We start from the raw sequence: 23,761 nt of genomic DNA, 5'->3' as shown, positions 1-23,761 counted from the left end.
TTGTCTCTTCGTGAGTTATACGTAGGAGGGAGCAATATACTGCTTGACTCTTCGGTGAAGGTATGTTCTCGAAACTTCAACAAAAGCCCGTACCGAGCTACTGAGCGTCTCTCCTGCAGAGTCTTCCACTGGAGTTGACCTATCATCTCCGTAACGCTTTCGCAATTATTAAATGATCCTGTAACGAAGCGCGCTGCTCTCCGTTGGATCTTCTCTATCTCTTCTATCTACCCCATCTGATACGGATCCCACACCAGTGAGCAGTATTCAAGCAGTGGGCGAACAAGTGTACTGTAACCTACTTCCTTTGTTTTCGGATTGCATTTCCTTAGGATTCTTCCTATGAATCTCAGTCTGGCATCTGCTTTACCGACTATTAATTTTACATGGTCATTGCATTTTAAATCACTCCTAATGCCTACTCCCAGATAATTTATGGAATTAACTGCTTCCAGTTGCTGACCTGCTATATTGTAGCTAAATGATAAGGGATCTATCTTTCTATGTATTCGCAGCACATTACACTTGTCTACATTGAGATTCAATTGCTGTTCCCTGCACCATGCGTCAATTCGCTGCAGATCCTCCTGCGTTTGAGTACAATTTTCCATTGTTACAACCTCTCGATATACCACAGCATCATCCGCAAAAAGCCCCAGTGAACTTCCGATGTCATCCACAAGGTCATTTATGTATATTGTGAATAGCAATGGTCCTACGACACTCCCTTCGGCACACCTGAAGTAAGTCTTACTTCGGAAGACTTCTCTCCATTGAGAATGACATGCTGTTTTCTGTTATCTAGGAACTCTTCAATCCAATCACACAATTGGTCTGATAGTCCATATGCTCTTACTTTGTTCATTAAACGATTGCGGGGAACTGTATCAAACGCCTTGCGGAAGTCAAGAAACACGGCATCTAGCTGGGAACCCGTGTCTATGGCCTTCTAAGTCTCGTGGACGAATAGCGGGAGCTGGGTTTCACACGACCGTCTTTTTCGAAACCCATGCTGATTCCTACAGAGTAGATTTCTAGTCTCCAGAAAAGTCATTATACTCGAACATAATACGTGTTCCAAAATTCTACAACTGATCGAGATATAGGTCTATAGTTCTGCACATCTGTTCGACGTCCCTTCTTGAAAACGGGGATGAGTCACAATGCCTGCATAGTACTAGGGACGGAAAGTTGGCTGAAACCTGATGTAAACAGTAATGAAATTCTAAACTCGGATTGGAATGTATACTTCTGTGACAGCCTCCAAATGATCTTAATGTGATAGCACCACAATATGGCTTTCCTACATACACTCTGTATCACCTTGTTGGTAGGAACTGTGCTGTGGAGTCAAACTAATCGCCGTTTAGCACCTTCTCACACGGTGCCACGCGTCGAGTGCAACGACAGACAAATAAAGCGTCTAATCCGCAGTGTGTGAAATGTGTTGCTCAGGCCGTACCATGATTTGGGCCGACCAATTCAGGTTACCGTGAACATGAACCACGGCGTTGAAATAAATATTCTCGGTGAAGAAGTGTTGTCCATCTTGTACATCTTCATGATGGGTACTCTGTGGCACTCAAGTATTCCAGTATTAATAGCCGTGTTCACAGGGCTGTACATCAATGTTCCTAGCTTGACGAACACTTAGCTATCCTATCGCATTTCGACTGGCCCGCTAAGTTACCTCATCTTAATTCCGCAGTAAATGTATTGGGCTATTTGGAATAGCGGATGAAATATAGCAGTCAACATCCTCGCAATTTGGTAAGTCTACCGCGGGATCTAAGTATCAAAAGATTAGTTTCAGCAGGATGCAGCATACCTGAAGAAACTTGTGGACTCTTCTTCCTCACCGAATGGAGGCAGTTATCCAAAACTAGACGCGTAGTTAGACGGTATTAGCGCCCGATGTGCATGTAATAGACGTAACTGGTGCCCAAGTGATCGTAATGAAACGTGCCGGTGTTTAGCACGGTTCCCGCACTGCCGTTGTCGGGCCGAGTACCGCTTCTCGGCGGCGTGTAGCGGTCGGCGGCTCGGCTGCTGAGCAGGCGTGGCGTCCGCCGCAGATGGGGCCGGCAGATAGCCGCGGCTTTCCCCGCGTGACCCCGCCCTCGCCCTGCCGCCGCCGCCACCACACGCCTACCCGCTCCGGACACACCGAAGCCGCTCACCGCTGCCACCGCCCGGCGCGCCTGACAGCCTCCCGTGTAACGTTCTACGTACTCCAGCCGCGTTAAATAAAATACACGACGTTTCTAGAATTACGCCCCTCTTCAGGATGTAAGCTCACATCTTTCTCTTCAGCACACCTGCTGCATCCAGAGTCTGTTATAGTTTGCATCTTCCCCTCTCTTGCTCCCTGACTTGATCGCTCTGCGGGTAGGAATCGTTAAAAACCTTTATCACCTTGGGGAACAAGACCTCAAGCTGCGATCCTCAAATTTGGCAGAGGTGTTAGACCTCTATATGTTAGGCGTTCAATGCGAGAAATTTCAACGATGGATAACTTGGAGGAGACGTTGATTGTAGAAGTCTGTGTTTTGGCTGTTCAGGAAACCTTCCGCCTCGAAAATACCTCGTCGTTGTTCTGAAAATACCGGGTGATCAAAAAGTCAGTATAAATTTGAAAACTTAATAAACCACGGAATAATGTAGATAGAGGGGGTAAATATTGACACACGTGCTTGGAATGACACGGGGTTTTATTAGAACAAAAAAAAAAACAAAGTTCACAAAATGTCCGACAGATGGCGCTGGACAGCAAAACGTCAGTGACTGCGCATGACAATGGTGTATAAAAGGAGCTGTCATGAGAGAGAGAATCAGATGCGCCAGCAGTCGCAGCATGTTGACGTTACCTGAAAAGGCGCTTTTAGTGAAGCTGTATTATCAGAATGGGGAATGTGCTAGTTCAGCGTTACGATCCTATCCCCATAGGAAGGGGATTCGAACGGGTAGAGGTCCGTTGACAAATGCAGCTGTAGCGAGAATGATTTCGAAGTTCGAAGCCACGGGTTGTTTAGACGACAGACCCCGTAGTGGCCGACCGAGCACAAGGCGTGATGCTGCTGAGACGGTTCAGGAAGAAATGGAGATTGTAGCTGGTTCGTCTATGCACGGGGAAGTCAGCGCTCGTGCAGTCGCACGTCGCACCGGCATTCCATACACTACTGTTTGGTTGGCACTTGGGTGTACCCTCCGATGCTATCCGTACAAAATCCATCGCCATCATGAACTGTCACCTGGCGATTTAGTGAAGCGGAAGGCAATTGTGGTGTGGGCGTTTCAAAAGATGGCGAAAGATGACGATTGGTTGAGTAATGTGTTGTGGACTGACGAAGCTCATTTCACGCTCCAAGGGTCTGTCAACGCCCACAACTGCAGAATTTGGTCTACCGAAAATCCTAGAACTGTCGTGGAAACTTATTTTTTTCTTCGAGGAAATGCGTGATTCTGGTTTTGTAACTGCTACCGTGAGGGGTGAGATGTACGCCGATATGTTACAGAATCGCATCATCCCCAGGCTGGCTGATAAACACTTGCTGAAACGTACGATGTTTATGCAGGATGGCGCTCCACCCCGTATTGCTAGACGCGCGCAAGATCTCTTGCGCGCGTCGTTTGGTGATGATCGTGTGCTCAGCCGCCACTTTCGTCATGCTTGGCCTCCCATGTCCCCAGACCTCAGTCCGTGCGACCATTGGCTTTGGGCTTACCTGGTTTTCGTCTCTAGGGTTGCTGATAGACATCATCCGACACCAATGCCTCACCATAACTCCGGACATGCTTTACAGTGCTGTTCACAATATTATTCCTCGACTACAGCTATTGTTGAGGAAGGATGGTGGACACATTGAGCATTTCCTGTAAAGAACATCATCTTTGCTTTGTCTTACTTTGTTATGCTAATTATTGCTATTCTGATCAGATGACGCGCCATCTGTCGGACATTTTTTGAACTTTTGTATTTTTTTGGCTCTACTAAAACCCCATGTCATTCCAAGCATGTGTGTCAATTTTTACCTCTCTGTCTACATTATTCCGTGACTTATTCAGTTTTCAAATTTATACTAACTTTTTGATCACCCAGTACTTGCTATGCAATGGTTTCTTCAGCCGAAGCAAGAGGAGGAAGTCACCGGTTGCCGTGTCAGGAAAATGATAGCCAAAAGGCGTCGCTTGTGTGATACTGTCCCGTGGAGAATACGCCAGGGCCATGTCGTGGAGCACAAACACCCCCTTGGACAGATTTGTACGATGCTCCGTCTTGATAGCCGTCCGTAATCTCTTCAGGACATTTCGGTAGTACACTCGTGTGACTGCCTCCAAATGAGCTTAATGTGACAGCACCACAGTGTGGCAGTCCCTACATACACTGTGTATCACCTTGTTGTCCACAGCTGGTGGTCTAGCGGCTAGTGTTGCTGCCTCTGGATCACGGCGTCCTAGGATTGCTTCCCGGCCGGGTTGGGGATTTTCTCTGCCCGAGGACTGTGTGTCTGTGTTGCCCTCATCATTTCTTCATCATTATTCGTGATAGTGGCTAGATTGGGCGTGTAAAAAAAATTGGCCTGTGTAAAAATTGGGACCTTGTACGGTCGCTGACGATAGCGCAGTTGAGCGCCCACAAACCCAACACCACCACCACCACCACCACCACCACCACCTTGTCCTATGGTGGTTGGGTTTTCGCCTTATTCGGCGTTGGTGAATCCACAAGTTTGTACTGGTTGCTTTCCTCCTTCGTGTTGGCGTCATAGTGGTACATAGATATCTCGCCTATGGTGATCAGGCGGCTAAAGGATTCTGGATTGTCCTGACACAGCTGCAACATTTGAGCTGCTGCCTCATTTCCGTGGGGTGAGGAAACCCGGAACTCGACGGGCAGTGTCCATGTCGTCCAAGACGTTGAAAACTCATTTTCACTTTTTCCACTATCACATCGATTGTGATACGCCGTTCGTGGAGTACCAGGGTCTCCAGTTCTCTTTAGATTCCTGGTTCTTAACAGGGAGATGGCCTGCCACGTTATTCTTTTTCATTGGGGCTTGTTTCACCAATGCAAACGTCTGAGGCATGTAACCGCTGTGTGACGTGATGGTGCTTTGTTGCTATACACTTCTACCAACTCAGCATGCACTGTTGTTCCCCTCCAAATGCAGAAAACAAATAACCGCACGAAAGCTGCATCTAACAAGACTTCGGACCACCACCAACTCCGCTTTATAAATGAACTCCCGCAGTTTTCTTATGATTCTTCCAGTGGCGAGCTGCGCCATTGTTGCTTGAGAATTTTATTGTGTACAAAGCAAAAAGCTTAGCATTGTTTTGAATTAAAACCACTTTATTTGACTAAATATAATTTTGTACACGATTAGCTAGACTTTCGCAACTTGTAAGGCAATAACTTGTACTTGGTTTGAGCCACATCTGGAATTAGTTTCACGATCTTTGGTCAAAAATAGCCGTCAGTACTTGTCATAGGGGGTTTTTCACACCAATTCGGTGAACGTTGTGTTGGTTTCTCACTGTCCCATGATTTTCAATGTAGAAAAGTTTTCTTTCGACTTTTGTGGCTGTGAGCTGCACTACAGTAGTACGGGGATTTTATTGGGCACAAAGTCTGCAAAAAAGAGCTGATTCCGTAATGTTATTTTTTCGAGGTGATAATTACTACTTCGACTACGCCTCGCGCTTCTGGATGTTCTAGCGCAGGCGACCACCCTGCCCGTATTTCTGAAGAACCACTCTGTTTCTGTTATACCCATATATTGAACTCTTGACACCCTGCTGGATTATAATGTTCCAAATACCTCTACTTGTTTTCCCGTGCGATTTTCTCACTGCCTGTGTTTCATTGCGACAAAATGTAGTACACAGAAACTCACGCTTTTTGTAAATTATTTGACAACTGTCTGCTGATGTTCAGCAGGGGCAGAGCAGTCTGCTTCTTTAAGACTGCCTTGATACATGTACTTCGTTTCACTTTGCTTCCTACGTAGCATCACAGAAGTTCTTGCTCTTCTTTTTATGCTATTTCTTTTGACAGTGCTAATTACTTTTGCCATTTTTTAATCCTAAAGTACACTCCTTCCTAGAAAACGTGTCATTGCACTTGACAATTATCGTGACTATTATCTCCATGTAGCGCTTGAGACCTCCGTGAAACGGATGGCATTTTCTTTTCTTTGAGACGAGAATCATGCGGCCGATTGATTCTGCACCACTTCCTTCTGAGTGCGGCATGGATGCTGGCCTTCATCGCTATACCCAAGTGGTAAAGGTGAAATTATCTAACTTGAACAAAGTTTGTCTGCGCAAAGCTTCCCACCCGGCTCTGAAAGCTTTGTCCCAGTCTTTTGACCGGCGTGTCAGACAGTGGGTTTCGGCTAGTAACCATCATCACACTATAAAAATTCTTATATTAGAAACTTTTCCAGTACGCCGCGTCTTGCAGCTCTCAAATATTGGGAAAAGCCATTTTAGGAGGTGCTGTTATTTTCTGCGTGACTAGCCACGCTTTTTGTATTTAGGAAATGCTTCGTGTAGACAATTATATTTGTCGTCACACTTAAGTGTATCTCAGCTCTTCATTATCCAGCATGATGTGATCCACGTGACAACGATATTTTATATACAATGGAAGATTTGTTCTCATAGAACTACAATGTATGCCACGCTGACTTACGCATCGTAGGTGCTATCGTAATTTGGAAATTTGTGATAAAGTCTTATGGGACCAAACTGCTGAGGTCATGCCGAGGGAGGACTCTCCGACTGGGGAAGCCATGCTATCGTAATTATGCCGCATGTGTAATGACGTAAATAGAACTGTCCATTCCATACATACCCTAATATAAAATACGTGTCTTGTAAAAATTGGCAAAGTCCGAAACTAGTCACCCAGTAAATAAATATCAGCTTTTCTGTTAAACATTTAAAAATGTCTTTCCTTCAGTTTATATATTGTGTGTCATGACATGTCTTACGAATGTGGCAATATTATTAATATACCCTCATCAGACTCGCTGAACGTCAAAAGAACTAACAGGTATGTTTTCCCAACGGATAGAGTGTGATGATGTGAAACCGCAGTTGTAACTGTGTAATTGATGCGGCTGTGTTAAAAACATTGTCCCACTGAATTGTAAATAATACGAACTGAACAGAGTAGAAGTTCATATTCTGTGAAGAGGCTACCAAACGAAATCAGTAGTGGTAATGAAGGAGGACATCTAAACTGTGTGGGATTTCATGAAATAAACAACAGCGATCAGAGGTTTTGCGAAGAGGAAGTAATATGCAGATATATGGCGGAAGGGGGCAGGGAGATGCCAGTGTCTTATTACTGAGGCAAAACCCAATCTATGTAGCCACAACGTTAATACTATGACGTAATGTAGTTCAGACACTTAGTACTCCTGTGAAATGGTAATTATGTTCCCTTTCGTGGGCCGATACTGTGAAAGGGTCCCTTTGTAGAGATCTGAATTGTTTTATCCCAGGCACGTGGATATTTTCTGCAGCAGCGTTATGCCGTGATAGCTTTAGTTGAAAACGGTTTTAAAACTGAGTGTTGTGATTTAGATATGGTAAGTTTTGCGTTTTGCACTAAGAACTTTTTTTACAGTTTAATACTTATACTTTTAAACAATTTTTCAGATAATCCTGTATTCGGAAATTCTGATATCACAAGGGACCAGTAAAGGTTTCTACAGGAGACTGTTCACGCTGTATAATTGCTAGTTATGTGACTGGACCTTCAAAGTTTTCAGAATGCAGTCACGTCATAACATTAGTGTGCGGGTTGTTACCTTATCTCACTAAATGATTGTGTAAACAATCTCTTTGGTATGTTAGTTTATAAAGCTGATCGGCGCCTCGCCACAAATTTTTCCTCGCCCTGCCATGATGTAAGTAATTCGCGTAGCGAAATCACTCGATTCACATACCATCGCCACATAGACGGCGGCAGCAGACGTTGTTTTGCAACTTCTCGCAAGAAAAGCAGACAGAACGTTAGATTTATAAATCGATCCCATACGCTGCTAAAATGACGACGCTATTGGTCAACCTTTGGATTGTAATTTACGACACTTCACCATATTCATTGATTCGTAGGAGTGCCGTGTGTGTGGAACGGACGAAGTGCAGTTTTGCTCCATCTTTGTTCCCATCCCCTCAAAATCTTCACATGTAATTCCTCTACTCCGTATTTCATTGTTTTATCTTACATGTTTTCTTGAGACGGCCTTTATTTGTCTCCGCTTACTCTCATTGTATACTTAAATTTGTTGTCTCTAAATTGGGAAAAAAATGGTTCAAATGGCTCTAAGCACTATGGGACTTAACTTCTGAGGTCATCAGTCCCCTAGAACTTAGAAATACTTATACCTAACTAACCTAAGGACATCACACACATCCATGCCCGAGGCAGGATTCGAACATGCGACCGTAGCGGACACGCGGTTCCAAACTGAAGCGCTTAGAACCGCACGGCCACACCGGCCGGCTATAAATTTGAGAGAGAATGCTCGTTCGATGATAAGTGAGTCGGCGCGTGTGTTAGACGCTCCTCCTCGAGCTATGACGTAACCATAGAAAGACATATCTTCACTCGCACAAGCGGTTACAGTTTTCATGAAAGCACGAACAGCCGTTTCTCATTAGTGAGAGCATTGTCCGGCTGCTTGGTCCGTATAACTGTTCCACTAAAGAAAGGCGCTGTTCTGGGCCTATGCTAATCCCGACACATTCCTTGCGCCCGAGTCTTTCTCGGCAGGGAGCCACCGTAGCTGTCGGGCCGCGTCGCCTTCCCTAGTGTAAGCAATTCATTTACGACTGTTTCCGTGACCGGTTCGAGTCCCGCTTATGGGAATTATGCGCTCTTTATGGCCTCTCTTGGGCAATATTTCAGTGCCGTATGCGTCCGTGCACAGCGGGAAACCGCTTCTCCTACGCACACATTATCTTCAGTACCCCTAACCACGTGCACATACGGGCCGAACAGTATTCTGTCGAGGCTGCAATACAGAATCATAAGTTTCTGTAGCAGGCGACTGAGGTGGTGATGTGGGAGGACTGGAATGGGAAAGTGTTTGCGGGCAGCTACGTCTGCAACTATTGTAACAACTTCTGTTCAGTTACAGTTTCGAAAATCGTGATCCACAGTACGATGAACCCACTGTTATAATTACCAAGGACTTGAATTGGGATCATGACACAGAAACCTTTGTGCGGAAGGCGAACGAAAGTTTGCGTTCTATTAGCAGAACACTTTGAAGATAAAGATGAAAAAAATGCATTAAAGAGACTCCCTACACTATGCTTGTCCATCCTCTGCTAGAGTATTGCTGCGTGGTGTCGGATTCTTATCGGATAGCACTGACAGCGGACAGTGAAATAGTTTAAAGAAGGGATGTTCGCTTTATATTATCACGAAATAGGGAATAGTGTGCCACGGATATGATATGTAATGTGTGGCGGCAGTCAACAAAACAAAGATGCATTTAGCTTAGACGAGGTCTTTTCGACAAATAATAGGCGACTGAGGTAACGTTGTGGCCGACCTGCAATGTGAAAGTGTTTGCGGCCACCTATGTCTGCAACTTTCTCTTCGTAACGAGAAAATATTTTGTTGGCTCCCACCAACATAAGGAGAAATGGCCATCGTAGTAAGGTAAGAGAAATCAGAGCTTGCACGGAAATGTTCAGGTGTTCATTTTTCCGACGTCCACCTCGAGCTTGGAACGATCGAGAAATATTCCGAAAGTGTTTCTACGAACCCTCTGCCAAGAACTTGGGTGAACTGCAAAGCATTCATATAGACGTAGATTTCGTAGTTGCTCATTGTTGAAGTTTTCCTTCTCATCTAAATAGTCACATACGTCACCCCACTGCTAATCATTTGCAGATGTGTAGGAAATTGAGAGGTATTTCGTCGTTTTGTTACGAACAGAGAAATTTTCTGTACCGCCTCGCATTTCGTCTATGACTCGTTAAAAAACAGTTACGTAAATAGTGTAACGCTGCAAACTAAAATCAACATAGTCACTTGGTTCTATCTCTGTCTCCATGTGGCTTGTACATTTCCATTAATCCGAAAATACATACTTGCTTAAAATATTTTCCAACAGTTGTTAAACTTGTTTGTGTTTTTTATCTGATGGAATGATTTTTTTTTCTGTCTTGCAGCAAAAGATCTCGTTCTGGTTCGCGACTGGAGGAGCGGGGTTTTGCCTGAGTCGAGCGCTGGCGCTCAAGATGATGCCCGTCGCGAGGTAAGTTCATCCATTACTCAAATATTAGTAATCAAAAACTGCGGAAGGCATGTGACTGCGTAATTTACTTAAGGTGATTAAGTGGTGATATAAATAGCTTCCATTGCCCATCTCAGTGCCAGTAAACTTTTGATACAAATTTTATTTTGTGCGTCCAAACGAAGAGAGACCGGTTGTAATCATTCGTACGACTGATATCGAGATCAGCTTCTACACAGTACAAAGATTGCGTTAATGATGGAAGAGTGCACATGGTAAAATAGTGCTGACGCAAGAAAATTCAAGCACGTAAACGAATAGAATATCAAAAGCATTAGATATACTGTCATTTCGTAACGTCTCATTTCCTGGCCACACCTTTGTGCTAGTCCTGTGGCTGTGGTATTCGTCAGAGACAGTGTGCTGTTCCCCAGTCTGGAGGTGATGGACTTGTTTTTCTACAGTCATCTGAAAAGGTTGTCACCAGAGCTTACACGTTTGCTTGAGAGAATTGTGATTTACCGTGATGGCCAGTATTTTCCGATGTCCTTTACAAAGAAACTTCAAACGTGTCGCCAGCGATCAGCGATAATAGCAGGAGCAGGAAATGGCCAGTGAAAAGGCTGCATTCTGCTCCTGGTTCTGACTGGACGGAGTGCCTTAAAGTTCAACAATTTTGTGGAGCGTATTGGGAGCTCGTGAAATCTGAGGAGCCACCCGGAAGTCCTCTCGGGATATAGAAGTCGTGTGCCCTCTGTGCGCGGAGCTGACGTTTGCGAAGTGTTTCGGAAGTCAGGGGGAGGTGATCAACTGAGTTATTTCGTGCTGTGCAGGAAATGGAGAGAATACGCAGTGCATCGGCTTGGTTTTCGAGTGGAGTCATTCCGATTTTCTAAGCGTATGTTACCTGTAAGTGAATGTGCACGATAGGCAGAGTTCTTAAGTCGGATCGTAGAGCCAGTAGCTAGCTGGATAGTTCTATCTTAGTGAAAGATACGGACTGGGCGAGGTATGAGAGAAGCCTTTTAATTATTTTTGTCTCTGTGGAAATTCAAGAGATGTTCAGTGTGAGTTTTTCCTTTATTGACACTGAAGTTATGTGAAAATTATCAGCGGAAAAGCTGTTAAAAGCCAGTTGGAGGCTGTGTACATATTCCATTCCAGTGGTCGGGTCTCTGTATCTTTATGAAAGTGGTTGGGTTGCTTCAGGACTTTTAAGCCCTTGCCGTATTTGGATGAGTGCGGTTCGTAGAAACAAATGCGGACCAAACGTAAAAATTAAGAGTCACACTCGTGGAAACGAAAGTCGGGCCAAACTTTTTCAGAGTTGGGTATTGCTCTATTCAGGATGTACATTAACCAGAAAACAATAGAAGTACAGAGAAAGAAAGCATGTGTTGATTAGCATGTAAATAAAGCAGAAGTAATGTTAAGTGTCCAATTGCCGGAGAAACCATCACTAGGTGAAACACCACCTCTGCTCCAAGCACAATATTGGGGCCCCTTTTCACAAAACATGGGAAAGCACGAAGAGGCGCTAGATGTACCACAACTCTTTCGAAACTACCATGCCATGTAGGATTACCAATTTTTAGAATTATAGGTATTTTCCTATTAGAAATTCATTCAAAGTGAGTATTTCTTCAAATAATTACATTTTTTATTGACAGTAACTACGGTTATACGTCGTGTTATTATATTTCTCCTGAAAAAGTCACACCTGAAGAAGCCCATGAAGACTTTGATTTCTATTGAAGTGTTGTCTCTGTGTAAAAATTTATATTTTGAAGTATTATTTGAAATATTGTATTACAGAAATGTATATTAATAAGGAACAAGAATTAAATTAGTTTATGCCTACAAGGGCAGCGTCACGTGAAACAAACATGTAGCTACGTAACAGGTATCCTCATGTCGATTTGTATTGCGAGTGTGTCACGCATCACGCTGTCCCGTTTCGGCTGCGTGGTTTCCAGTCGCTTGGCAACGGATTTTGTCGAATTGAATGGAACAGCAAGGGATTAATTAACGACTTTGGAGTGCTGAGAAGTTTTAACAGTTGTTGGTTAAAGCGAGGCTGGCGACCCATATTTCAATTGCTTCTACATGCATAGCTGTGCATAGAATTAATCCGGGTCCGCTAGTAAATCCGCGGAGCGGTACATCGCATAATTTATCTCGCGCGCTGCATATCGCCAAGATTACGTGGATTCTGACTATGACCAGAGCCGGCCGGTGTGGCCGTGCGGTTCTAGGCGCTTCAGTCTGGAACCACGTGACCGCTACGGTCGCAGGTTCGAATCCTGCATCGGGCATGGATGAGTGTGATGTCCTTAGGTAAGTTAGGTTTAAGTAGTTCTAAGTTCTAGGGGACTGATGACCTCAGAAGTTAAGTCCCATAGTGCTCAGAACCATTTGAACCGTTTTGAACTATGACCAAAGTTTGTTTTCGCGTAACACTACGGAAGCTCCGAGGCGCAGACGAAAGGAACGTTAGCAAACTTTCTGAATACGCTCACCAATGAGACACACTGAAAGCAGACATAAGGTACCTTGCTATGAAATCCATCACACTGTAAATAAAATACAATGAGGTCACTAAAGTTATGGGACAGCGCACATACACTGACGTCGCATGCAAAAGGTATAAAGGGGTAGTGCATTGGCGGAGCTGTTATTTGTACTCAGGTGAGTCCTGTGAAAAGGTTTCCGACGTGATTATGGCCGCACGGCGGCAATTAACAGACTTTGAACGCCGAGTGATAGTTGGAGAGCTAGACGCATGGGACATTCCATTTCGGAAATTATTAGGGATTTTAGTATTCCGCCATCCACAGTATCAAGAGCGTGCCGAGAATACCAAATTTTAGGCATTATTCTGACCACGGACAACGCAGTGGCCGATAGCCCTTCACTTAACGACCGACAGCAGCGGCGTTTGCGTAGCTCGATAATTGCTAATAGCAAAGCAAGACCGAGTGAAATAACCGCAGAAATCAGTGTGGGACGTACGACGAATGCACCCGTTAGGACAGCGCGGCTAAATTTGGCGTTATAGGGCTATGACAACAGACGACGGTCGCGAATGCCTTTGCTGACAGCACGACATAGCCTGCAGCGCCTCTCTTGGGCTGCTGACCATATCGGATGGGCCCTTGCCGGTTGGAAAACCGTGGCCTGGTCAGCTTAGTTCAGATTTATGTTGGGGAAGGGTGAGATAGGTGTCGAGTGGGGAGCAGAGTCCACGAAGCCTTGGATCCAAGTTGTCAACAAGGCACTGTGCAAGCTTTTGGTGGCTCCATAATGTTGTGGGCTGTGTTTATATCGACTGGACTGAATCCTTGGATTTCGGCTAGTTGGAAACCATTTGCGGCCACTCGTGGACGTCTTGTTGCCAAACGACGACGGAATTTTTATGCCCTGCCACAGGGCTAAAATTGTCCGTGACTGGTTTGAAGGACATTCTGGGCTATTTGAGCAAATGGTTTGGCCACGCAGATCACCCATCATAAATACCATGGAGTATTTTGTTGCTGTTAAAAAAAAAAGAAAAAAAAGTCTCTGAGCACTATGGGACTTCTGAGGTCATCAGTCCCCTAGAACTTAGAACTATTTGAACCTAACCAACCTAAGGACATCACACACATCCATGCTCGAGGCAGGATTCGAACCGTAGCGGTTACGCGGTTCCACACTGAAGCGCCTAGAACCGCACGGCCACATCGGCCGACGAAGTATTGTTCCTCCTGCAACCGAACTTTACTAATTCCCACTATATCTAGCTTTAACCTATCCATTTCCCTTTTTAAATTTTCTAATCTACCTGCCCGATTACTGGATCTGACATTCCACGCTCCTTTCCGTAGAACGCCAGTTTCCTTTGTCCTGTTAACAACGTCCTCCTGAGTAGTCCCCGACCGGAGATCCGAATGGGGGACAATTTTATCTCCGGAATATTTTACCCAAGAGGACGCCATCATCATTTAACCATACAGTAAAGCTGCATGCCCTCGGAAAAAATTACGGTTGTAGTTTCCCCTTGCTTTTAGCCGTTCGCAGTACCAGCACAGCAAGGCCGTTTTGGTTAGTGTTAAAAGGCCAGGTCAGTCAATCATCCAGACTGTTGCCGCTGCAACTACTGAAAACGTTGCTGCCCCTCTTCAGGAAGCAAACGTTTGTCTGGCCTCTAAACAGATACCTCTCCATTGTGGTTGCACCTACGGTACGGCTATCTGTATCGCTGAGGCGCGCAAGCCTCCGCACGAACGGCAAGGTCCATGGTTCATGGGGGAGATCGAGTATTTATGGGACATAATCAGGAGGTCAGTCCGAACACGAAATACTGCAACGGCAAAACTTCCACAATTACGGACGGCTATAGAGGCAGCATGGTTAAACATCTCTGCAAGGGACTTGCAGTGACTTGCTGAGTCTATGCAACGTAGAGCTGCTGCACTACGCCAAACAAAAGGAGGTGCGACACGATGTTAGAAGGTATCCCATGGTCACTGTACTGTCGAAGCCAGTAACATTTAGACCTCCAGGAGACAGCTGACGAAGGCTTGCAACTAAAATTTTCTTATCGGCGCCTCCAAAGACGAGTGGTGAATATATTCCCGTATCCCGTGCACCTGCGGTGCGTCCACGGTGACCGGTTCCACAGGGACAAGTGAACGTGTCGCGAATGAAACTGGTACTATTTATTTGCCACCTGCCGCCTCAGCGCAGTTCGCGTAGCGAACCTGCTGAATCTTCTTCTGGAACTGAAATGGACCTGATTATGCAGGGAGATTAAGTACTCTGAAAATCATTTACTGTTGCTGGTGGAGATAGCTGCGGCAGACCTGCGTCCTGTTGCTGTTCCTAAACCACAGCAGACTGTTACAAGAGGCAGTAAATTGGGCACTTGGACACGAATGAAAAAGTCCGGTATATCATTATTCTCGGATTTTACAACATAAGTCTAGCGGAGGATGGCTCTGAATAACGTTGGCGTGCGGAAGAACTAGAAACAGGCATGTGGAAGTATACTGAGCCGTAACTGGATTACGGGAAAGAGGATGGAATAATAGAATCCAATAATGCGACATGGTCTTCCATGAAATAATTCATTTTACAGCTTGTTTTCTGTATCACTTTTTATTTTCACCTGTTGAATTTCCTGGAACAGACTGCGGTTTAACAGTCAACGCCACTCGCCGAAATCTCTGCTGCGGCGTCGGTTCCGAGTAGCGTACCAGGATTTCACTCCACTTCTGAGTTTCCCTGGCTGTTTCTTTATTTGAAGCAAAATTTGACGATGCGAATCAAAACATTCCTTTCACTATCTACTTTTAAGATACACATCACGCCTACCACCTAGCCTTGAAGAGGAAATGTTCATTGTATGCCAAACTGGACAGGTTTGACGTTTACGTGAAATGACGGGATGATATGGCCAGAGGAAAACAGTTTCATCTGGTCACAACTGCGGGCTCTTTGATTGGTATGGAAAACGCTCGTCAAACCAGAACACATCAAATATTAGTTCACTTTATTCATTAATGAATAAAAAATGTACTTAAATTTGACGCACTTCATTTGCCACATGAAGTAATGGATGATTTACGTGAACTAGTAAAGCATAACGGGATGCATTAATTAACAAACTGTTATCTTCAGGTGCAGTGTCCAACCTTTACGAAAGTAAAAGTTCATCAGAATCTTTAACAGCTCGTTGGCTCCACGCAATGATGTTGACCCCTTCAGATGAGGCCAAAAACTACCGAGCTCTTGCATGCTCGACGCTATATTGACCTCAGAGTGATGGCGCTGCTATGCTGGAGGGTGGGAGGCGTGGTCTTCTGGAGTGCCCCTCATGGGTTGCTATGAATTGCAACGAGCCACCCCCCCCCTCCTCCCTTCTAATGTACGTGGTATCGATTCTTGTCGACCCTGATGTGGCATCACGATCTCTGGACGATACCACAGAGGGAGCAAGTCTATTTAGGGCGTAAATAAACTGGTTATAAAATAGAGAGATCGAAATATCAACTCATTACGAACTCCCTGCATGAATTTCATAATATCGGTAACATGACAATGCAAATAGCAGAAAGGCCACGAATTTCGAACAATTTCTCGATTCAGAACCACTCCTGTGTGTGTGTGTGTGTGTGTGTGTGTGTGTGTGTGTGTGTGTGTGTGTTCCTAAGGGACCTTACTGCTGAGGTCATGAGGTCATCGGTCCCTAGACTTACACACTACTTAAACTAACTTACGTTAAGGAACACGCACGCACGCACGCACGCCCTAGCGAGAACTCGAACCTCCGGCGGGAGGAGCCGCGCAATCCGTGACATGGCGCCTCAAACCACGCGGCGAAGTATATGTGCAACAACCTTTGTTAAAAACCAAAATATGCCTTTGGAAAGAATTTGGAACATCAGAACTTGAGATGAAAATGACAGCGTAATCAGTCCAAATAATTCATGTTCTGGAATAATATGGGTGCAAAATCAGAGAAAACAGCGTCTACTGACCACCATGCTATTACATTCACGGTAATTCAACACCTTATTGTAACTGTAAGCAGTTGCTGTGTGGTGGTTTATGATCTCGGGAATAAGTATTTCTCACAAATCAAATAAATGTCGGAAAATGAAACAAGATCATGTCAGAGACTGCAAGAAAGTGGACCTGGTGTTAAATCTGTAAGGTAACACCCTTAAAAAAAATTTAAAAAAAACTGTTAAGACGCTTTGTTGCGTGGAATTCACTAGTTAATCTCTCGTGAAGGTGTCTTACCACTTTTTTGAATTAAAACCACTTCATTTGACTAAATATAATTCCACACACGATTAGGTAGCCTTCCGCAACGTGTAAAACGGTAACTTATACTTAGCTTGAGCCACATCTGGAATCCGTTTAACGACCTTTGAACGAAAAGTTACAGTAAGAGAGCACCAAAATAGATTCGTACACGCTCTTTTATAATAAACAATGGAATTTACGTAAGTCACCGACAGATGCCATTTCCAGCCGTAGCCCGTTTCAGTAAATGTCACAGGGATAACGGACGTATGAAGCGGAAATTAATTTAAAACTTATTTTTTATTACTGTGAATTGTGAAGCAATGTATGTGCGAACAGATGTTTCACACAGCATTGCTCGTTGCTTTGCCATGCTGTGGGATGTTGTTACCAGTCGTGCTTTGCTCAAATGGCGGCTGCAAGTAGGGACTTCTGTCACACTCGGCTGGTTTCTGGGGGCCGGAAGCCTTCTGTTAAACCAAGAAAGGAAGCGCGGCCTAGTTCCGGGGGCGCATTGTCTCGGCGGGCACGGAGAGACAACTTTTTCTCGACAAAAACTTGGAACGTTCTTATACGGCTTTTCACGCTCAGTGGGTTTATTGTTGTAATGTGAAGATCAGAAAGCGGAAAGATGAACGAATCTCTTAAATACTTTCCGCATGCTCATCCTTACTTGCCTCTTCTCGTTATTACCTAATACATAATTAATTCAAGAGTACCACCCACACGTCGGTTGATATTCATCATAGCTCATGCCGTTAATGTCAAAACAGTCTCTCTCTCTCTCTCTCTCTCTCTCTCTCTCTTTCTCTTTCTCTCTCTCTCTCTCTCATACATGGCTATCGAGATTGAAATTTGTCGTATTTCGACTACATTACTCTCACAAATGTGGAGATAGCTCTTTGCTCAAAGCCACGGTCGGTTCCTTTGGGACATTGGGTGGAGTATCACAGTCGATGAAGTAAAACTGGAAAAGTCGATTTATAGGCATGAACTACGGGCATGTCAAGGTGAACATGATTTGGACGAATATTTTTTGTCAAATGGCGTGTTTTTGAACTGTAACGGTACGTGTCGATACCCTGTCCTTTTATTTGGAAATCAGCGTTGTGATACGCCACGGTCCTCTAAAAGTACTGTTAGTGCTGCATTATTTTTCAAACCATTTGTCTTGTATGGCGGACGAAGGTCTTAGACTCTTTGAGTCAGCCATACATCCTCATTTTTCAGTGTAGGAAGAAGCCAGACTGGTTGAAATCGAGGTAGCGAGTACACTTGCAAGACAGCTCCCAGGACTTGAAGACGACGACTATGTCGGTCATCAAAATATAGTGTTGGAATATGGAATCGGGGCCCGCATCTCGTGGTCGTGCGGTAGCGTTCTCGCTTCCCACGCCCGGGTTCCCGGGTTCGATTCCCGGCGGGGTCAATAGATTTTCTCTGCCTCGTGATGGCTGGGTGTTGTGTGCTGTCCTTAGGTTAGTTAGGTTTAAGTAGTTCTAAGTTCTAGGGGACTGATGACCATAGATGTTAAGTCCCATAGTGCTCAGAGCCATTTGAACCATTTATATGGAATCGGGGATTCGACTGGACACCAAAAATTATACCATCACGTTTGCGTTAATGCTGGGCGAGATGCTTCCTGAAATGGCCCTATTGCTTTCTTCCCGAACAGGGGCATCTGAAGTGCAACTGACACAGAAAACGTCTGTAGTGCGTTGGCATATTGCTCCCGGCTAACTGACCATTAAACCCATATCGGGCAAGTAATAAATACGAAGTGAACACACTTCGTACACCGCGATCTCAGTGTAGACACTTTTATTGTTCTAAGAGGACCCGTTTCAGTAGTCTTAAGCTGCATCAGCTGATCTAAGGGGAAACATAAAGGTAATACGAGGAAGGTGAAGGAGGTCTATAATTCATGTCACATATTTTATAAAATACACGAAATTCTTCGTACCTTATGGAACTTGTTAACATTGGTATGTTACATTACGTTGAAGTCAAAGAATAAAAGACACTACCCACGTATACATGTCTTAATACAAATCCAGTTCGTAAAATGCACACAGATGATAAAATCCTCGCATCGTCTATGCATGTTGGTGGCGAAAATGATTCTCTTCAGCTTGCCGCACAGCACTACGTTGCCTGCGGATTGTTAACATAGAGGCGGCCGACACTCTATGAAGTTACTTATTTGGCCGCTGGTTGTCGTGTGTAGTACATACTAAGTGATCATTTGCTGTGGTTACAAGGAATGAATAGCGGTGCACCAGAAAGAAAGGTGGATTTTTCAAAATGCTCGATATAACAATTAAGAAGGCCACCTGACCATACATTTAAAATTACAATGGGCTTATGCTCCATAAAAATCTGTAGTAATTACATACTGTTTGCTCATTGAAAACGACAAAAAACAGTAATTATAAAAAATTACAGAAGCTGTCTCTGTAACTAAACAAAGAAACGTGGCATAAAAAGAAAACGGCACTCGCGCGAATGCTAAACCTGCCAGACCTGTAGGTCCCGCGAACGGGGTGCGCAAATACCACGCGGTGCTATGAGTACTTGAAAAGTCGTCGTACCCAGATGCAAGCCTTACTGGGTGCGAGGTGTCTACTACAGAAAATAATGGAAACGACTACAATAAAATTAAAGGTACGAATGAGTGTATATGCGAATAAGTCATGTCATACAACGCTTAGAAGATGTCTGTAGCCCATGCTGCATATCAAGAACTACTGTAAATGGAGGCATTTAAGCAAATAGGAATAACGAAAATCGAGTAGCTGGACAGAGTCTGTTAAATATGCAACATCTGGAGGTATATGATAACCAGGCTTTAAGTTAATGCAGTAGACGATGAAATAACAAATGACTGCCAAGTGAGATACCCGTTAAGTGTTGGATGCAAAGTGTGCATTAGTCATAAAATATGACTGTTACACGTGGAATGGGGTTACCTATAAGGTTTGCCGGCAATGGCATGGTACCTACAGGTTGTTCTACTGTAAGTGCCTACATGTCAGTATATGCACACCTTATTTACAAATCAACCAAACTTAGGAATATGTAGTGTCTTCCTCTGGCTTACCTAAACTTGTAATACACCATCAAAAATGCTAAAAAATTATGTCGCCCCCATCTTCTCCGGGTAGTAGACTAATTAAAGAATTACCGTGTTGCTAATGATTTAATATTAATTTGGGATAAGGCATCGAATCTGAAGTGAAAGTATTATCCGGAAGAAGTCAGGTGCTATCCTAACTTGACCGTTATTGTGCGATTTAGTTCGCGCAATAACGATCGGCAGAAATAAAAAAAAAAGGTCCGCAATAATACGGAAAGTAGCTAGTGAAACTTTGGTCCGAAATGACTAATTAATTTTAACTCTGGAAGTTACTGTAAATGGGCGGTCGCCAGCTCACTTAGTGTGAGCGAAATCAATTAAAACTCTTGACTTCGAATCAAATCACGTTACTGTTGTAGCATGTTGGCAGGCGTGGACAGTCGCAAAGGCACTGACTCGTGCTCATTATCAAAACACAATGATCACCCAGAAAAATTTCTCGTGGACTATAAGCAAACTTGCAACTACTTCATGAAATTAATTACTAGTTCTTTAGTTCAAATGGCTCTAAGCACTATGGGACTTAACATTTGAGGTCATCAGTCCCCTAGACTTAGAACTACTTCAACCTAAGTAACCTAAGGAAATCACACACATCCATGTCCGAGGCAGAATTCGAACCTGCGACCGTAGCAGCTGCGCGGTTCCGGACTGAAGCACCTAGAACCGCTCGGCCACAGTGGCGCACTAGTTCTTTACACTACCAGTTACGTAACAGCTGAACTACGCTTCTCACTGTAATGCAATCTGCTATTAAACTGCTTTGCAAAAGGTAAACTTCCAGAAAATAATAATTTTCGTATTTAAATTGACTGTTCTACAATAATTACTGGTTTTTAAAATGATTACGGAGTTCGCTGCTTTGACTTATTGTTACGTAAATTACTTCCCATACAAAACCGTCTAACAAAATGTTGTTGAATATACAGTACTGCTTTGTCAAATCACTTGTCAACAATCAGCACTTAATTAACAAGTCCAAAAAACTGTTTTGTTCACTTTCATTTAAACTATTAATCAGTTCGCTAAATTTCACTCTTCTTATGATTTGCATTCAGTTCATTAATGACACATTCGGTTAATTATTGATGTGGAGAGGATGCTGGTGTAGTTGTTACTGAGGATTACGCACCTTAGGGTAAATAAGCTGCTAATGTATTTCTTGTTGAACGATTCGCAATTAACCCTGCAACCCTTTTACAGTTCTAAATGATAAACTGGTCGGGTCTTACGCCATAGCGGTGCGGCGTCCGTTATACCACGTAAACGTACGGCCACAGGCTCTTCACCGCAATTAACTTTAGGCTCCCAGCGCTCTTCTTAAGCCTTGATGCTTTGCTCTGTGCTCAGTTACTTCTCCACATTATGCCTGGTATTATATCTCTTTAAAAAATTAATGTATAACTATTTATTTTAGAAGAAACAGTCTCCTAGTAAATTTGTTTGTCCTTTGATTTATCGTGATCTGTTACTGATTTTTAGTGAAGTTAGTTTTTACGTTTAGCTTTCAAAAAATACAAAAGAGATATAATAAGCAAAATAATGAATTTCGTAGGTTGCCAATTACGTATTATATCTGGTTTTATCGAGCGCCAGGTTCCCTACAAAGTACTGTAAATGCAATAGCGTAGTATTGCTTAGCTCTAGTTCACTGATCTGAAATTATTACTATAACAGAAAATAGACAAGTTTTAATAAAATTATTTCACTGGATTCCTTCAATTAATTTCGCTAAATATTTTTACATAATTTCTCCCGCTCCGTCTATGACATTGTGCTGTGAAAAAATTTTTAAATGTACCGCGTAATGGCGGCTAATCGTTAAGTCAGAGATCACTGTTACTCACTCCGCAGCAGCTGGAAACATGCTAAATAATTTTCATTAAATATTCTTTTCATAAGATAAATGTGGCGTATGTTCTTGAAATAACACACGGAGATCACTTTATACTAATACACTCTTACTAGGACACAGTTTACACCATTAAATATTTGCAATTACGTTACGACAGAAACAAATGCTAGCTGGAATAAGGTACGCAAGCTATTTTGCTGCGCTAACACCAGAACGAACAGAACAAAACAGACTAGACAGAAGAATGAGCATTGCATTGTGTTTTATACTCTTACAAAGATAATAATACTTCTTTTAATTACTTAAACATTATAATCTCATACAATAAAAATGTCTTTTCTGCATCTATCGACCTATATTGTATATTTTTGCAGTTAGTGTTATTACCTTTCGCAGATAAATCGATGTTTGCAGTTCATTTCGAGTCACATACAGTCATTTTTATTTATGTTTCACCTCGATAATGGTGAATATTGCAAAAGGGACACTACACTGGCTATACCGTACGTGGGATCTTGCAGTGAAACAAGTCTTGGGTACTCTCGCAGTAGAATTCCTGCTTTGCGTCCGACTCGCTCACTCGTTACTAACCGCCTCTCTCGACTACCACCTGATAGACAGTACTGCGCTCCTGCGCCCAGCGACAGTATGACAATGAGAGTAACCACTTTGGTTAACATAACGATATCCCCTGACTGGGCCAGTGAGTCTACTGCTGTTCTTTACATTCTCTTTCATTGGTTATTTTGCACACAAGAAATAATTAAAACATATATACATCACAATAATATACACAACATATTTATACACTTCATTTAAATGTAAATAGCCAATAAAGAACGAAAAAAATTGTTGGCATTATGTTGTTGTCTTAAAAGCTGACTCTTAATTGATGATTAAGATGGTGTTGTGGGTATCGCTGTTTATTTCTACCACGCCTCAGCATGTGCGCCTTACGTAATAAATACGAAATCTCGTTTACGGAGGGTACGGAAACGATACATTAGTGGTGACGCGTGTAGACTATCGTCCCGAACTGACCAGCCCTTCTGCTGGCGCAGTAGTTACCTTTATCGCAGTACAAAGCAGCACCATCTGGCAGCCAGTACGGTGTCCATTGCGACTCTCTATAAGGGCTCGTTGTGGCTGTTCCGAGAAGAGGAGCCTGCCTCGCCGGTCAGATGGAAGTCGTGGCCGTCCACAATGGAGGCGCGCCGAGTGCTAACTCGCTTTGTGGGCTAATTCCCGCACAAAAGGCGGCGCGCTTCGTGGAAGGCGGGTGTCGCGCGGCCGCGGCCGGCTCGCTCCCCGCGGGGCGCCGCTGCACGACCGCCGAGATGGTTCCGCTCGCTGGTCGCCGGTCGCTGCTCGCTGCTCGCCGACGCATTGTGTTTGCTCGGCGCCGAGTTTGTTTTTCTGGACATAGGCCACCGCAGGGCGCTGGACCGCGCAGTCTTTTTCCGCGGCTACGTGAGCGATCTGCGGCAGGTAACGAGGGGGAGCGGACGGGAGCAGGCGCCGGCGTAGGGTGCGTCCGGAGGCCAGGGCTCCGACGCGTCTGTGTCGACAAGTCAGCTGTACAGCAGTATACATCTACATCCAAACCTTGCAGTCTACCGAAAATTGCAAATAAAAGTAACTTAAAAGATGCTGAAACTTCCTGGCACATTAAAAATTTGTGTCGGACCGAGACTCGAACTCGGGGTATAG

The 23,761-nt window shown here is 44.0% G+C and overlaps 1 protein-coding gene across 1 annotated transcript in view; it reads left to right on the top strand.

The window, feature by feature from the left end:
- LOC126485332 (fringe glycosyltransferase) overlaps positions 1–23,761 on the top strand; it is a 653,108-nt gene that overhangs the window by 587,912 nt on the left and 41,435 nt on the right. Inside the window, exon 7 of the mRNA XM_050108865.1 lies at positions 10,204–10,289. Coding sequence (XP_049964822.1) covers positions 10,204–10,289 — 86 coding nt within the window. The remainder of the gene's footprint in view (positions 1–10,203; positions 10,290–23,761) is intronic.

The sequence above is a fragment of the Schistocerca serialis genome, chromosome 1 (assembly GCF_023864345.2).
Source record: "Schistocerca serialis cubense isolate TAMUIC-IGC-003099 chromosome 1, iqSchSeri2.2, whole genome shotgun sequence".
Lineage (NCBI taxonomy): Eukaryota > Metazoa > Arthropoda > Insecta > Orthoptera > Acrididae > Schistocerca > Schistocerca serialis.
The sequence above is the reverse complement of the archived record's forward strand: the minus strand, read 5'-3'. Positions and strand labels throughout refer to the sequence as shown.